This window comes from Ictalurus punctatus, chromosome 21 (genome assembly GCF_001660625.3).
Source record: "Ictalurus punctatus breed USDA103 chromosome 21, Coco_2.0, whole genome shotgun sequence".
In the NCBI taxonomy this organism is placed as follows: Eukaryota; Metazoa; Chordata; class Actinopteri; order Siluriformes; family Ictaluridae; genus Ictalurus; species Ictalurus punctatus.
This window is the reverse complement of record NC_030436.2, coordinates 13,324,001-13,340,286: the sequence shown is the minus strand read 5'-3', so window position 1 is coordinate 13,340,286 and position 16,286 is coordinate 13,324,001. Positions and strand designations below refer to the sequence as shown.

Below are 16,286 nucleotides of genomic sequence, written 5' to 3'. Positions count from 1 at the left end.
ACAACAACAAAAAAAAAAAACTCGTGAAAATACAGTCTGTATTGGACTTATGTTCCATACAGTATGTGTTCCCACCTCACATTAAAAATTTTAAAAACTATTTTTCTTTACATAGAACCTGTCGCACTTTCTCTTCTCACTTTGACCAGTTTTCCCTCTCTCTCTCTCTCTCTGTGTATGTGTGTGTGTGTGTGTGTGTGTGTGTGTGTGTGTGTGTGTGTGCGTGTGTTCTTTTCTGTGCAGTCCTCCGGAAATGTCTGGGTGACTCACGAGGAGATGGAGAACATGGCAACCTCCACCAAAGCAGTTAGTCCATCTGGGTTACACCTCTGCCCCTGCAGTGCCAAGCATATGCTACATTTCCTTGTCTCCTTAGTGCCTGTTTAACACCACCCATAAACCCCAAAACCTGAAAAAATGCTGCCTTTGCATATCCTTCAGGCTGGTTTTTCAGACAAACGTTAAGTCTGATAATAACCAGAGAATCACCTGCAGTTTAGAATTAGTTTACTTTAAAATGACACTTAATCTGTATCTGAAAACCAGCCATTTTGAAATTGGAGTGTAGTTTTGTGTTTATCAGTGCTGTGTGCATGGTTAAACATTTAATTTAATTATCCATGAATCAAAGTGGGGAATTGAATCTATAGTTGAGATCTTGCAAGTTCATGTTTAGTGTTCAATAACACTAATAAAATTCAACATGAATTCAACATGTAATTAAATAAGGAGTAAAACATGCCTGGACATGCTGTTATAGTAAAATAATCAATGACGAGGTGGTGTGATGCATTACCACCCCTAAGATTATTTTCCAATAACTGCATAATTGTTTGATTACTATTATATACCATAGCAATTTTTCAGTGATAACATTTTCTTTGTTAAAGAATGACACGTCATATTTTTTATCCATTTATACTCACGTTTAATGTTGTAGAATGTGCACAAAACAAGTTAATTCCTGTTATCACTTAAATGATAACAGATCTAAACAGACATTAAGTCATCAGCTTTTGAATCTCTTGGAGTTAATAAAACCAAAAACCTGCCATAGAAGTCCTTGTTGTAACTAACTGTAGAAATTATAATTATTATTAGATTGAGTGAGCTCGTTAATACTGTATAAACCTGTGATTTATCTTGTAGTCACAAACACTGTCAGGGCTGATGTTATAGAAAATGAATCAACACATTCTGACCCATCAACAGTACTTTGGTATAAAATTTTCATTTAGTAACAGTATAATGGGTACTAATACAACATTAATATTTGTCATACTCACACATCAGCAGCATGCAGTATGCTTTTATAGTGTTGTAATTCAAACCCTAAGGATAATGCTAAATGTCATCTGTTCATGTGGACTGTCTTGTGAATTGTTTGCTGCTGGCATTGCACCCTTCCTGTCTTTCTCATGACTGTACTAATTAAGCTCTGCTTGAAAATGGACTGACTCACTCTCTGCTGTGCATTAACATGCTGTCACTCCGGGATTTGGCTGACAGGAGAATGAGGAAGGGAGCTGGGCACAGGTGAGACAGACAGAGAGAGAGAGAGAGAGAGAGAGAGAGAGAGAGAGAGAGAGATGTATCTCAGATCAGCACATCATTAGCTACAGTATGAATGCCTTGCAGTGCCTCCACTCATTAAATTCAACATGTTGCATGACTGTTAGGAGTACAGCAAACAGAAAGTTGCCAACTTGAATTATTTCAGACAAAAAAAGGTTAAATGTGGTTTTGGATTTTGCATCTCTATTTGGTTTAAAGATATCTGAAATTGACATGATTAATGACTGATGTGTTTTTCTGTTTGTTGTACTGTGCTCAAATTGTGGAATGGGTCTTTCTAGGATGAAAAGTATAACCAATGTTTCAACATTCTACAATTCTACTATCACTTAGAATTTTAGCATAAAAGGAAAACAAATGTGTTCTTTCTAAGTATCATGGAAAACTGTCCTAGTAAAATCAATCCAAAATACAGAAATCCTCTGTAAATCCTCTGTGGACCCTTAAATCAGATTTTAAAATTTCAAACTACACCATGTTATTTTCAGACCCTGGCATATGGAGACATGAACCACGAATGGATAGGTAACGAGTGGCTGCCTAGTCTGGGCCTACCTCAGTATCGCAGCTACTTCATGGAGTGTCTGGTGGATGCTCGCATGCTAGACCACCTCACCAAGAAGGACTTGCGCACACACTTAAAAATGGTGGACAGCTTTCATAGGTAGGACATACTGCTGGTTCCAAAAATCTGAATCCATTCACGAGAGGGGTTGGGAAGTTCTTATAAATTTTCAAGCAGTTAGCTGATTTATTTCATTGGCTCCTCCAGTGAAATAAATTTCAATCTGATTTTGCACAAGAAAAACAGACTGAGGTCAGAATCGAGTATAACTGAGACTTGCCAATTATTCTGATAATTTTGATTTGTATAATTTTAAATCTATTCACTACTATATCTATTACTGTATATATATATATATATATATATATATATATATATATATATATATATATATATATATATATATATATATATAATATATATTATATGTACTATAACTTACAGCTTACTTTTTATGGTTTTGAATTGAAACAGAGCCAGTTTACAGTACGGTATCATGTGCTTAAAGCGGCTCAACTACGATAGGAAGGAGCTGGACCGAAGGAGAGAGGAGTGCCACCATGATCTCAAAGGTGAAACTGCCATGACATAATAGTAGTACAATAGACATAAAGGCAAGTTTTTTTCTGTATTTTATTCCATTTCATTTCAATTTTATTTGTATAACACTTCAAACAATGGACATTGGATGAGTAAGAGAGAGAGAACACAGCTTATTAAGTATACTCTTGTCATGTAATGGTTAAAGAAAATGTACACTGTGCAAGCAGGGACTCCAGCAAGACTAGCTATGACAGCGTAACTAAAAGGGAGAGCCAGAAGGTAACACAGACATGAGGGCGCCCTGGGACATAAAGCAGCTAGCCACTTCACCATCAGCAAACCTGAGAGAACAATGAACTTCATTTCTTTTTCAGTTTCATGATTTCTTTTCTGTTTCTAAGGTCTCTAAGTTTCTAAGGGAATCATTTTGTTTCTATTTGTGCAGAAATAAATTTCCCTGACAAACAGCATCATCTAGTGGTAACTGCATTTCGAAAAATCAACAGCTGAGACTCAGTGTCAAATCCATTTAAAAGCCCCGTGCCTTGCTGAACTTGAGCATGACACATGAACTCGATCCAGCTGCTGCACCCTTTCATGTGCCTCACTAGCAATGTACACAAGACACACTCACACGCGTGCAGATTTTGTAAATGTAGTCGGGCACACACGTGTGCTGTCCTTTAAAGTTGACTGCCCAGCTGTGTGGAAAGATCACCAGGAATATGCATCTGTTGACATAATGCCATGATGTTACTATAGGTTCATTCTGTTCATTCTGACCAGGCAGTGAACTATAAAGTTATCATGTACTGTACAACACTAGTCACCATAAAATATAAGCTCATGTCAATCATTTAATTTGTTTAAAAATGCACAGACCAAAAATTAAAGGTTGTTGTTAAGACAGTGTCCACCAGAAGCTGTAGTAAAATAATCATTCCCTTCTCACCCTCTGGGGACATTCTTCTAAATAATTGTAACACTTATAGTGTTTTTAATCCATAAAATGATGCCTAAAGACCTAAACACAGACCAAAAATAGAAATGCTAGTTATTTATCTGGCCCTCCACAGACACTCTGGTGTGGACAAATGAGCATGTGATGAACTGGGTGCAAACCATCGGGCTAAAGGAATACAGCAATAACCTTCTGGAGAGCGGAGTACATGGTTCCCTAATCGCCTTGGACGAGATGTTTGACTTCAGCAGCCTGGCCCTCATCCTGCAGATTCCAATGCAGAACACACAGGTGACAAGCATTAACATAAAGATTGGTTTTATTAGCCAAATATTATCAATTTCATGAAATTAGCAGTTTCTCACATTGACATAGACACAGCAAGACAAGTGCATTTATAGGTAATTTGCTTGAAAACCTTTAGGTCACATGTCAAACACAACAACACATACCAGTACATTGCACACCACTTAACTAAAACCAGCATGTGGTAGCCGTTGTAAAATATCTACGGGTAGTTTCCATAAATCACCATGTGCACTCCTTTTCCTACCTGAATATGAGTTAAAAGCAATGTGCTGCACATTTGTTGTGTGTGCTGGCAGTAATGTAACCAGAAATTAATTTTGGTTACAATTGTTTTCCTGATTTGTACAATTAAATTGCTAAATGTGACACGCTTGTGCATTTCAGTTGGAAGTCAGACAGCAGTAGGAGCAGTGATGACACAAATTTGTTAGTTAATGATCTAAGGCACAATCTACCACCAACAATCTATCCATATTAATAAAATTGCCATAAGATACCTTTATCATAGTTCCAATAAAAAAAATAATAATATGGGAAACCTCATATTACTGTATACATCCTGATCTACTTTTCTTTTGCAGTAAACTCCAGCAGGTCACATTACTGGCTCGCACCTCCATATCTCCATGTAGCTATCTAGCTATCAAGCAGAAATAGGAAAAATGCATCATCCTAAGTGGCTAATCCTGTTTCTCATCACAGAAACTATTACAACTTCTTGACTGTAGTCAAGATATTTTCACTTTCTAAGATGTTTTTTTTTTTTTTTTGCAGTGAATCCACACACAAAATGTTTGACTTGCCCATGAAACTCTTGCATGATTTACAGTTTCATGCATCACTGTTTAATAATCTCTGGATTCAGATGACATGAGTAATCATATCTCTTCTGCATCTCTAGTGTATGGGTGGATACCGTTTACTACCATTTACTAACTGACATGTTTCCCTCTACAGAGAAAAAAAAAAGGGGAAATGCATTTACTCAAAACTCACAGAATGCTTTCAAAGTTATTTGTAAAATAAAATCCAAATCTGCTGAAGTTTAGAGAAGGACCTGCTTTTTTCAGAGAGAAGAATGTATGATTATGCAGAGTAGTTTACATAGCTGAAAATAAAAATGGAAGGGCCTTAGTTTCTGATTGAGCATGAGTAGCACAAAAATGCATAAATAACTGCAGTTATTTACTGCATTGCTTCAGTTGAAAATTCACTTACTTTGGTCAGACTTTATCTCGTGTCTGACTCATCCTACTTGTTGTATGATATTACATTTATATTTAGCATTTTGTGGTAGAATAACCATCTATTTAGCCCACAGACTTTAATAGGATGATGCCCTGTATATAGCTGCATTTTATTTTAGAAAGTTATTGATGGAATTCAACAACTACCCCTTGCCACATAAGGAGGTTGAGGATGGATGCAAATGCAGATAAGAATTTTAATATAAGAGATATAAGCAGACGAATCCAAATCATGATACAATAGCGTGGTCAAAACAGGCAAATGGTCAGGCGATCAGCAAACTGGATAAACTAGATTAAGACAAGACTCAAATGTTGATGACGAGAACCAGATCAAAACCATGAAACTTAAAGCTAGGAATAAAGGCTTGGTACACGACAGTGACTATGGCAATTCAGCATAATACTTTGCAAAGTCATTGTGTTGAAACAGTCTCTATATAATGTGGAGTGATTGTGTGTGAGATTGGTAACAGGTGTGTGTGATTAGAACTAGAAGGTGAACGTGTGCGTGTGTGGGAAGTGTAGTCCGCTTTGGCCATGTTTGTAGTTCGTGGTGTATCCTGGGAAATGGAGTCACTGGTTTACTGTCATATGACACCCCTAGGCTTATGCTATAAGTTTGTTTAGATTAAACAGGTCTTTTATTCATTACTTAGTACAGGGAGATACACTCACAGTTATTTAATCAGCCAATTGTGTGGCAGCAGCCAAATTTTATGCAAAAAATTATGCAGATACAGATCAAGAGGTTCAGTTAATGTTCACATTAAACATCAGAATGAAGAAAAAGTGTGATCTCTGTGACTTTAACTGTGGCATGGTTGTTGGTACCAAATGGGCTGGTTTGAGTATTTCAGAAACTGCTGATCTCCTGGGATTTTCACACACAACAGTCTCTAGAGTTTGCACAAAATGTTGCGAAAAACAAAAAACATTCTGTAAGTGGAGGGTCTGCAGTCTGAAATACCTTGTTGATGAGAGAGATCAGAGGAGAATGACCAGACTGGTTTGAGCTGACAGGAAGTTTATAGTAACTCATATAATCACTCTTTACAACTGTGGTGAGCAGAAAAGCATCTCAGAAAGCACAACACATCAAACCTTGAGGTGGTTGGGCTACAACAGCAGAAGATCACATCAGGTTCCACTCCTGTCAGCCAAGAACAAGAATTGGAGGTTATCATAGGCACAGAGTCATCAAAACAGACCAACTGATTTTATTTTTATTTTTTTTTTGCCCTATCTTTGATGAGCCTGTGCCCATGATAGCCTCAGATTCCTGTTCTTGGCAGACAGGAATGAAACCTGATGTGATCTTTTGCTGTTGCAGCCCATCCACCTCAAGGTTCAATGTTTTGTGCATGCTGAGATGCTTTTCTGATCACCACGGTGATTAGTGGTTATATGAGTTACAAAGTTCAGTGTATAGTTCAAGTACAGTTAAAACAATATATATTGTCTTTCTAATACCGTGTATCTGTTCTTCATCTCAGGCCAGGCAGATCCTTGAACGGGAGTTCAACAATCTCTTGGCCTTGGGGACTGACAGGCGCCTGGAGGAGGTATGATCATTAGGTTTAAAGTCTAACCTGATTGTTTAGAGAAAAGTTCAGATCTTGTAACTCTGTCATTAGCAGAAATGTCTGATGATCTATCTACTTCACCAGCCTGTGATTAACTTGCTAGTTCACATCTGTAATATAGACATATATCTTTATCACTGCCATACCAATTTGTCATTATAAGTGCTATTGTTTCTGTACCCACTTGCACAATTTTTTCCTAACAGTGTGATGATAAGTCTTTTCGGAGATCCCCATCATGGAGGAAACGTTTCAGACCACGGGATGGCCAAGGCCTGGGTACGATGCCTGGTTCTATTGAGACGCTACCCGCTGGCTTCCGCCTCTCCACCATGTCCATTCCCTCCTCCATGAGTATGAATCCCAAGAAACAGCTGCAGCCTGAAGGTAAAAAAGGGGTTCCGGGGTAAACAAGTTTAGCTTTCTTACTGGCTTACTGCATTCATCTCACAATGCTATTATCGCTAACAACATGTATTCCTGCAAAACATTTAACCATGAACCAGTATACAGTATATACTGATGTGCCTGAGCATTTGTCTGGCTTAAGATATTGGCTTGGCTGCTGATGCTAGGATTGTAATCTTGGGAAACTGTAGTAGCATGCATTATGCTAATCTTATCATCAGTTTTTTCTAGTTGAGATGCCAAGTGAAAGTATTAGTGCGAAATCCATTCATGAGGCTGCTTTTTTTCCCTCCTCGTTGCATGTTGTATTCCTTCTGTCCCTGTGAAATTATAGCTGGACCCCAAGCCCCTCAGAGACTTGATCCCTCTGCCATCAGGACTTACTCTTGCTAACTCTGCTTTACTAACAACACTCATGTTATCAGGTAAGCAGCTCTGGGAAGCTTTACCACAACCATATGTTCACCAATCAGGGATGGCTTAGGCCTATATTACCCTAAGGAATAGTGGTTCTAGTTTCTTAAGAAGTTTATCTGAAGAGGAAAGTGTTTGTTGTACAGCACCTTTGAAGGTTGGACCTTTGACAGTTCCCTGAGAGAACAGGTTCCCAATCCTGGTTGTAATGATTTTCTTGCTTCTAATACATCTGTCCTATCTTCTACAGCACTTCATTTCTATCCCAACTAACTAATGCCAAACAGGGTCAATTAATATATATATATTACTTTTTTCTTTTGGATAAATTAAAAAACCTTCAAGCAACCAACTTTACAATATTTAGACCACTTGAGATGGACTGACCCATGAATAAAATAAAAAGTAAAAATGGTGTGTATAACAAACACAGCATAACATGTGGTCTGGTGTTGACATTCACAAGGACTTTGTATGAATTAAAAACTTGAATTAAAAATGCTACATGGAAGGGTATAAAAAGCAATGTTTCTGTTCTGTCATGCCAGTGCATTCCCACTACCTGTATGGACACACACTCGCGGCCTTTCGAGAGTGATATGCCAAATTTCAAGGGGAGATGCCCTCCTGCCAAAGGAAACCAGTGCTTTCATGGACAACGTGCAATGGGAAGCGGGGTTGGGGGGATGGGACAAAAAAAAGAAACTAAACAAAAATCTGAAATTTGAACTTTTGAACGCATCTTTTGCGTAGCTGCTCTTAGAGGAGATATATTGTCGTGTGAGTCACTTTCTAGTAGCCACAAGTTATTTAGTCATTGTGATGGTAATTTTCAGCTGGTGTACTTGGCCCTAGTCTGTCAGTTTTAGTCTATTCCCCAGGGTGTGTTGATGGCAATTTATTAGGCTTCCCCCTCTCTGGTTATGCAAGGTATTAATCAGTGTGTCTGTATATACAATTGACTATAATTGTTTTTTTATGTTAAAAAAAATGCATATAAATAACATATATATTGGAATTGTATATGGAAAAGATTATATCAATATGATATGAATACTGACAACATGTCTCAGTTGTGACTGTTTCTGTTTGTTTGAAACTCTTTGACCAGTGTTAAACTTGTAGCTACTGTTTTGGACAGTGTAAGTTTTGGACTAAGCTGCCCTTTTCTGCTGATCTGAGGCCAGCTTTGGTTATAAAATAGTTAACCTACAAATGGGCCAAGCTGATCCCAGGTCAGTAGAAAAGGGTTTATTATATCAGTAGCATCTGTGGTGTTATTTGAGGAAGATTGTTTGCGATCACATGAACAGTGCACATCTATATGTCAGTTCATTCCAAGACTTCCAAGACTTAATGCAACCCTTCATATTAGACAGAAATTTGCATAACTAGAAGTATAATTGCTAGCAAGGCAACACTGAAAGCAATAGCCATCCATGTCTTCATATACTTGATACATACGTGACAACTCAGTTTGAGAGCTTGTAACAATAAAGGTTCTGTCTGACTTTGTTCTGAATATTATTAACCTATAAATGAATGATGTGAGATTTTTTACACTAAAATAGTGCTAAAATTAGGCATACTGATACCAAAATGAGTAACCTAGTCACTATTAAGAAATCAGGGATAACACAGAACATCTTATTTAACTCTGTTTATGTTTCCCCAGTTTACACTGTATCTTGGTTTGGTTGAAAAGGGCATATACGTGTTTTCATGCTCATAAGACTTGATTTTGTAAAAAGGTTGTTTTTGCTGCAGCTTTTAAAAAAAAGTGTTATGTAACTTGTTGAGTTTTTTGTGCTTTTTCTTTTTTGCGGAAAGCTACTTGAATTGGTGAAATTGCAATTGCACGAAATTGTTTTGCATGGTCTTTTGCAGTGATGTTTGTTGGTAAATAAGTCTTTTTAACTGTACTCATGTTTGACACACATGAATTGAAGGGGGCTTTTGCTCAATGCGTGTTGTGATGACGTCACATGACGCATTTTGGCCCAAATGTGCAGGAAATATGTGGTAATTTTGAAAAATTGCAAGCTCCTCCAAATATTGTGGAATTTGCTTGATTTTGCGTTAATTTCTGAGATTGTAAAATCGCGAAATCCTGGAGGGACTATTAAGCAACTAGGCTTTGTAGTTCTTTGTGGCATTAGCTAGTCCATATCAAATGATCTTCATTAGCTAGCCACATTATTAGCTTGGATCAAGTAGGATTACAGTGAAGAAGACCGGCTGATCATCAAGACTACTGCCTAAGACCTTCTGTTAGTTTCATTTTTATCTTCAGACATTTTTTTCTACTCATAGCCAGGATTTGTTGCTGTGTGCTGCTAGTAAGACGCTTCTCATGCTTGTTTCATCAGTTTACTTGTATTGTATGAAGATGCTGATATTATCACATACTACAGTTTACAGTCATTTCATGTCGTCTGTCCATTAGCCTCAGCATACACTAGGCTTACTGTATGTCACATGATATTGGGTGCTGGTATTGGAGCATTTTCTTTTTTACAAGTACAAGTAAATAAGCATGGTATCAGACCAACACCTAATACCAGTAGCGGTATCGATGCATGCCTAGCATAAAAGTGTACAAATATGTAAAGGTGAAAAGCAGTATCAGTGTATTTGTGGGTCAAAACATAGATCAATATCTTCACAACTGTCACACAGAACCTTATAAATCCAAGAGTCTCGAATTATTTGAGGAGCAAAAGTTTCTCCTATTAGCAGTAACTACTTAATCAAACTCTTGAAATGTTACAAGTACATAACATCCTATTGATGTCTTTTTGTTTTGTTGTGTATATTTATTTATTTATTTATTTTTAACAGTGATTCTATTTCAAGACATGTGCCACTGAGGCAGCTATTTTGCTAATTTATGTATATGTCTGTATATGTATATGTAGTTTAGTGTGTACTTTATGCCAAGTAATGAATCAAGCCATTTTTGCCTGTTTACTTAGAATACTAGCATACAGAAACATAATCTAAATTCCCACGAGAAAGCAAGTAAATATTATAATGTGTGTATGAAAAGTGAAGTAACACTGGAATATCGATTTTACTGTATGGGACACTATTGGCAGGAGAGGGACATGTTGGAGCATGCATGCCACAAACCTGACAATCGCTCTCCTCTCTCTCTGTCTCTCTCTCGCTCTCTCTTTTTCTGTCTCCCTCTCTCTTATTCTCTCTCATCATCTCTAATTCTCTATACTCAGCTGAGGAATCCATCAGCTGAACACTTAAACTTGAAACCCTGTGGTGTGCTGCTGTCTCTTTTTTTATTATTATTATTATTTTTATTTTTTTTTATCTCTGTATCCGCCAAGTGTGCCTGATCAAATACAGCTCAATTCACAGATTCACGGCCCAAATGTATTTTTGTATCTTTTTGGTCCCCCCTTCTCTCTCTTTGTCTGTCTCTCTGTCTGTTGTTTTACCAGATCATACACTCACAGTAACTTATTTGACATTTTGAATTGTTGAATCTTGACCTGGACCAACCCTCAGCATTATTGTCATCTCACTGATGACATCTCCTTAATCCAGCAGATAAATGATGTGTGTAAAGTTTGAACTGACAGTAACTGAAGCCATCTGCTTTTGCACTGTGTTCTCTTGTGATTGTTGGTAGCATTTATCACCCTGCCGTTCCTCTAGTTCATGACAGTAATGTAAAATGTAAGACAGGTGCAGCTCTCTCTCTCTCTCTCTCTCTCTCTCTCTCGTTCTCAAAATTCTCTATCCCCCTCACGCTCTGTCTGTCTCTCTTTCTCCTTCTCTATCTCTGCCTCTTCATCTCTCTCTTGCACACCTCTGTGTGTATCTCTTTCTCCCCCTCTCTTCCTCTGTATCTCTTTCACGCTTTCTCTCTCCTTAGCTCTATCTGTCTCTCACTCTATCCCGCTCTCTTTCATATTTCAATCTGTGTGCATGTGCGTAGGTTTCAGTGTCTGTAAATAGTCTATTTGTGTACAGAAATATGTATACAGTAGTTATATCAGATTCCACATGAGGCATGTGGGTGAAGTCTATTAAAGTGAAAATTCTCCTTGACTTGTTTTCAGAAGGAGACTATGTTCTGTAGGTTCTTTTTTTTTCTTTCACTGTAAATCTATATGCATATATATATGTACAATATATATGTGAAATAAATATTTAACTATGTAACAGTTTTCTGGATGGGTATGTTTTTGAATTTGTGTGAGAAACAAATATGAAGAATTCTTGATGACCAAACACGTGTACAAATACACAACAATCTTTATTATTATTATTATTATTATTATTATTATTATTATTATTATTATTATTATTTAAAAAAACAGTCCAAATAAATTATCCCAAACAAAAAAAATATAACAAATAAACTAGCAGATCCACTCAGTAGAAAATAGGAACGTATTTACATGGCATCATGGAACTAGTTAAATTAAGCAATATTGGTCAAGACAGTCATAAAACATTGGCCCCATAAATGAATATTTGTTGGTAGGCATAACACACATGCAAAAAAAACAATGCAAAAACAAAAATCGAGGAAAGTTCCAAAGGACAACATATCAGTCTAGACTAGCTAGCTTGGACATCTTCCAAAAATAACAAAACAACTGGAAATATTTGTGATGGACCACTAAATGTGATTGGAAATTGTACCCAGGGGGCTTTTCATGAATTTCTTTGGGTTTTCATGCTTTTGGTGTAACAGGTAGTGCTGTATTTATAGGTATAGGCTTTCTGGAACTGGATGTTAGAATGGTATCGCTTCCAACATTCCTTCACTCCATTTCTTGTTCACTTCGTAATGTCCACTGAGTAAGCGACCGGCGCTCCCTCTGTGCCAGTGATGCTGTCGACGATAGATGTCAGAGATCTCAGATTGGCTTGCTCCGAAGAATCTTCGTTCAGCAGATCTGTGTGAAGAAATCACGAGGTGAGATCATCTTTTTTTTTCTCTTTAACCTGTGAAACTTGTTCAATGATATCAGGAAATTATAGATTTATTGAATGTATTGAAACAGCTAAGTGTCATTAATTTCAGTGAGTCTACCTTCATGGGTGGAGCCATAGGCTGTGGTGCAGTGGTCTGATGCAGTGCTCCACTCCGGGCTGCTACAGCATGTGCTGCCTGAACCCTGCTCATTGGAGGATGACACCTGTTACACACACACACATAAGCACAAATGCCCATCATTCACAACACTGACCCATTCATATACAACTGACGCAACTTGATGTGGAGCGGTTTGTGTTTTAGGTGTGGCCAAGAGCAAATATGTATAAGGAACTGTACACAATTCTAGTGTATGTTAGTATGGTCATGGGTTTAATATAGATAATACCTGTTAAAGCGCAATTTTTTAGATTATTTTGTTACAATCGGGTGTACTTTACATGCAATATAGTCTCTATATATTTTTTAATCTGTAGCTAAGAACAGGTCTCTATGTTGAAATTGAACAAATATATTGCTTTGCAAATGATCCATAATTGACATGACAGTCTATAAGCTACCATATTCCTGGTATTTTTTTGCCCAAAATGTACTTTCCTATATGATAGAACTTACCCTCTGAGCAGCCGAGGACCTGTAATGCAGGCCAGTCTGCTCATGCTCCTGCTGATTGAGTGAACTGACAAGTGCCTGTAGCCGCTCGATGTACTGGATAGCACTTCTGAGGATCTCCACCTTGGGTAGCCTCTGGTTGGGGTTTGACAGTGTGCTGCGCTTAAGCGCCTCAAATGCCTCATTTACCTTCTTGAGCCTGCGCTTCTCACGTAGCGTGGCCGCTCGACGCCGGTCCATGCTTACCGACTTTCGCTTGCACACCTTGCAGGCCCACGGCAGGCATTGCCCCGGGCAGTGCTCTTGCTCCTGGTTGGGCGAGAGTGACAGAGACAGTGTGGAGGATGGAGATGGCTTGTCTTCTAGACCTACATTGCTAGAAAGCAGCCTTCCGTCCCCACACAGCCCCACCATGGAGCTCCGATCCTGATATCCTCCTTGATCAAATCCCCCTGTAAGCCTGGAAGGGAAGAAGTTCTCACCGCTTTCGTAAAAGCGCTGCTCGGGGAAGAAGTATGGGTTGGTCTCAAAAAGCTCCATCTAGGCTGACTTAAGGCTGGAGAAGTGTGCACTCCACTGGCTTGCTCTCTTCTTTCCTCACTTGCTCTTTCACGTCCTAGGTCCTGCGTGGTGTATGTGTGCACTGCACGTGTGTATCCCCGAGCTCGTGCCGAACAAGATCTGTGGGCAACAACTGCTCCACACCAACTGCAGCGGTGGCATTTAAACCCTCTGCCTGGTGTTAGATCACTAGGTTAAATATAGCCAGGGCCCTAAGAAACCCGACTCCATGTTAAGCTGTTGCCACACATCTAAACTTTGTATCTCTGTCCGTTGCCCCAAGTCTCTTTGGGATGTTTTTGGGTTCATTTTTGTTTAAGGAATGACGGCAGGGCACTGTTGAAAGTCTGTGAAACATGATCTTGGTGCCAAGGAAATCTAACAAATCACATGAGATTTGAACGAGCAATTCAGAATGACTAATTTAATTAGCCAACATCTCCAAATATGTTCTTCTCAAGTTTCACAGTTTCTGAATGTATGTTTTATTTTATAATTATTCTTTTGTTCAAAATTAACAAATGATCATGTCCTAAATCTTCATGAGAGGTCACATCATAATATGAACCCTAAAAGGTTCTTTGGGTTGTCTATCTGGGGAAACTCTTAAAGGATTTACGTAGAACCGTACAATACACAATTTGTGTTTTCCAAAAGATTCTAAGCAGAACCCTTTTAAACTCAGTGAAGAACTATAGTGGAATCCTTTTTTAAGCATGTATTAAAGTTTATGCTGAGAGACAATAATAAACATCTCAGTCACACATATCTAGACTATTTCATCTAGGCTTTGCATTGTATCTTAGTACTGGTACTATACAGTGAAACAGCCCTTCAACGTCCCTGACCTCATATAGCGAATTAGCATCTCCAGAGGCTGGAAATCCCTCATGTGTCTGTGTAGCCCAAATGTTAATTCTGTTGAGCTTTATTTTGGCTCTTAATTAAGCACACTGGCTTATTTATGGTTACTGATGCAGCAGCAGCTATGTGACACACTTGCAATATATGGCGAGGGGGCTTTTTCCACAATTCAGCTTTGTCATTGCTTATATACTTTCTGTCCTGTGTCTTGATTCAGTGTTTACTAAGTTTGTGTGGATGTTTAATTCTTGACGTAAGAACTGATTTGGGATTTCATATATGATTCCTAACCATGCTGTTCACTAACTCTTTATAATAAGTTCACATTACATGTTTATTAACTATTATTTTACATCTGTTAGTACCAGTCCACTAATTTGAGTGATCAAGCAGTGTTCCAAGAGAGAGGTTTCACTGTTTGTATTATGTCACTTGTTTGTGTTTGCCACATAAAATTCCACTCCCTAGTTTGAAACAGTTACTACATTAGTAGTAGTGCAGTGTTAGTCACATCATTGATGGACATGGCAAACAATCATTTTCAGGAACATACATTTTGTCTAAAAATATCAAAGCTCATCAAATGAAAAGGAAGAAGAGAAGCAAATTTTAGCAGAAGCACCTTAAACAGGAACGAACAAATCTGTGTTCTATAAAGTGAGTGTGGCTCACGGGATCTCAGGATTAGAATATTTGTCCAAAATGTCAGTTACTCACTATTAGTTTCTTGTTTATAGAACTGTTGTATAAAAGCAATATCATACTCACTTATACTGAATATTAGTATAAATATATACTATATATATATATATATATATATATATATATATATATATATATATATATATATATATATATATATATATATATATACATATATACACTGAAATTTAGTATAACCGCTCCCTTATTCATGAGTCAATTAATAGATGTTAAGCATTTATTCATACTTAAACTCCATTTTCATATAATTAGTTACCCATAAACAGATATACCAAATTTATTTTCCTTTCATAAGCATGTGTATATATTATTGGATTCAGTATACTTCATATTTATTAAAATTTTTAATAAGTTACCTTATTGGTCATGTAATAACAGTGTATAAAATATTCTTTAGGGCTTGATGTAAATCAAGCACTATTTAATTTCATTCTTATTCATGTTGTTAAATGACATAAAATTGCGAGTACATAATTTATAAGCATTAGTTTATAACACTGAATTCTGCCTCCATGATGAATGACCAAACTATTTTCAATTTTCTTCTGTTATTATGGGCTTTATCAGTCCATTCAAATAATCAACATTGTTTTAGCAAAAAGAAAGAACAAATATATATATATATATATATATAAAGGGAATATGTACATAAAGACTAAAAAAATCTATCCTAAAATCAACATTTGCAACAAGGAAAAATGATTATTTTAACTTAAACATATGTAAGAAAAGTTATAATCATTTGTACTGTATATGGGTTAATAATTGCTTGTATTTTCTCATTTGTAAGTTGCGTTGGATAAAAGTGTCTGCTAAATGAATAAATATAAATGGAAATGTAATTGTATATAAAATATATATGCAAAGGTTTTGTAACAAGTATCATTAACACATCATCTAATAATAACTTTTTATTTTGTGTGTAGGTTACTACTTTTATTACTTCTAG

The 16,286-nt window shown here is 37.1% G+C and overlaps 2 protein-coding genes across 8 annotated transcripts in view; one reads left to right on the top strand and one right to left on the bottom strand.

The window, feature by feature from the left end:
• The window catches only part of ppfia4 (PTPRF interacting protein alpha 4), a 139,669-nt gene extending 127,874 nt beyond the window's left edge, over positions 1–11,795 (top strand). For 4 of the 7 annotated variants that reach the window (XM_053674163.1, XM_053674162.1, XM_053674165.1 and 1 more), the window contains 9 exons: positions 244–306; positions 1,510–1,536; positions 2,064–2,239; positions 2,615–2,712; positions 3,760–3,935; positions 6,697–6,765; positions 6,993–7,173; positions 7,529–7,619; positions 8,157–11,795. In XM_053674163.1, the coding sequence (XP_053530138.1) occupies positions 244–306; positions 1,510–1,536; positions 2,064–2,239; positions 2,615–2,712; positions 3,760–3,935; positions 6,697–6,765; positions 6,993–7,173; positions 7,529–7,587 (849 nt within the window). In that variant the 3' untranslated portion in view covers positions 7,588–7,619; positions 8,157–11,795. The remainder of the gene's footprint in view (positions 1–243; positions 307–1,509; positions 1,537–2,063; positions 2,240–2,614; positions 2,713–3,759; positions 3,936–6,696; positions 6,766–6,992; positions 7,174–7,528; positions 7,620–8,156) is intronic. The other 3 variants (XM_053674166.1, XM_053674164.1, XM_053674161.1) reach the window with 2 other exon arrangements.
• A 73-nt stretch (positions 11,796–11,868) lies between these two features.
• On the bottom strand, positions 11,869–13,883 carry myog (myogenin). Its single transcript, XM_017450867.3, has 3 exons — positions 13,193–13,883; positions 12,674–12,779; positions 11,869–12,536 (listed from the first exon to the last, which is right to left on the bottom strand). The coding sequence occupies exons 1-3, from the start codon at positions 13,727–13,729 to the stop codon at positions 12,418–12,420; spliced, it is 762 nt and encodes a 253-aa protein (XP_017306356.1). The 5' UTR covers positions 13,730–13,883; the 3' UTR covers positions 11,869–12,417.
• Positions 13,884–16,286: the final 2,403 nt, after the last annotated feature.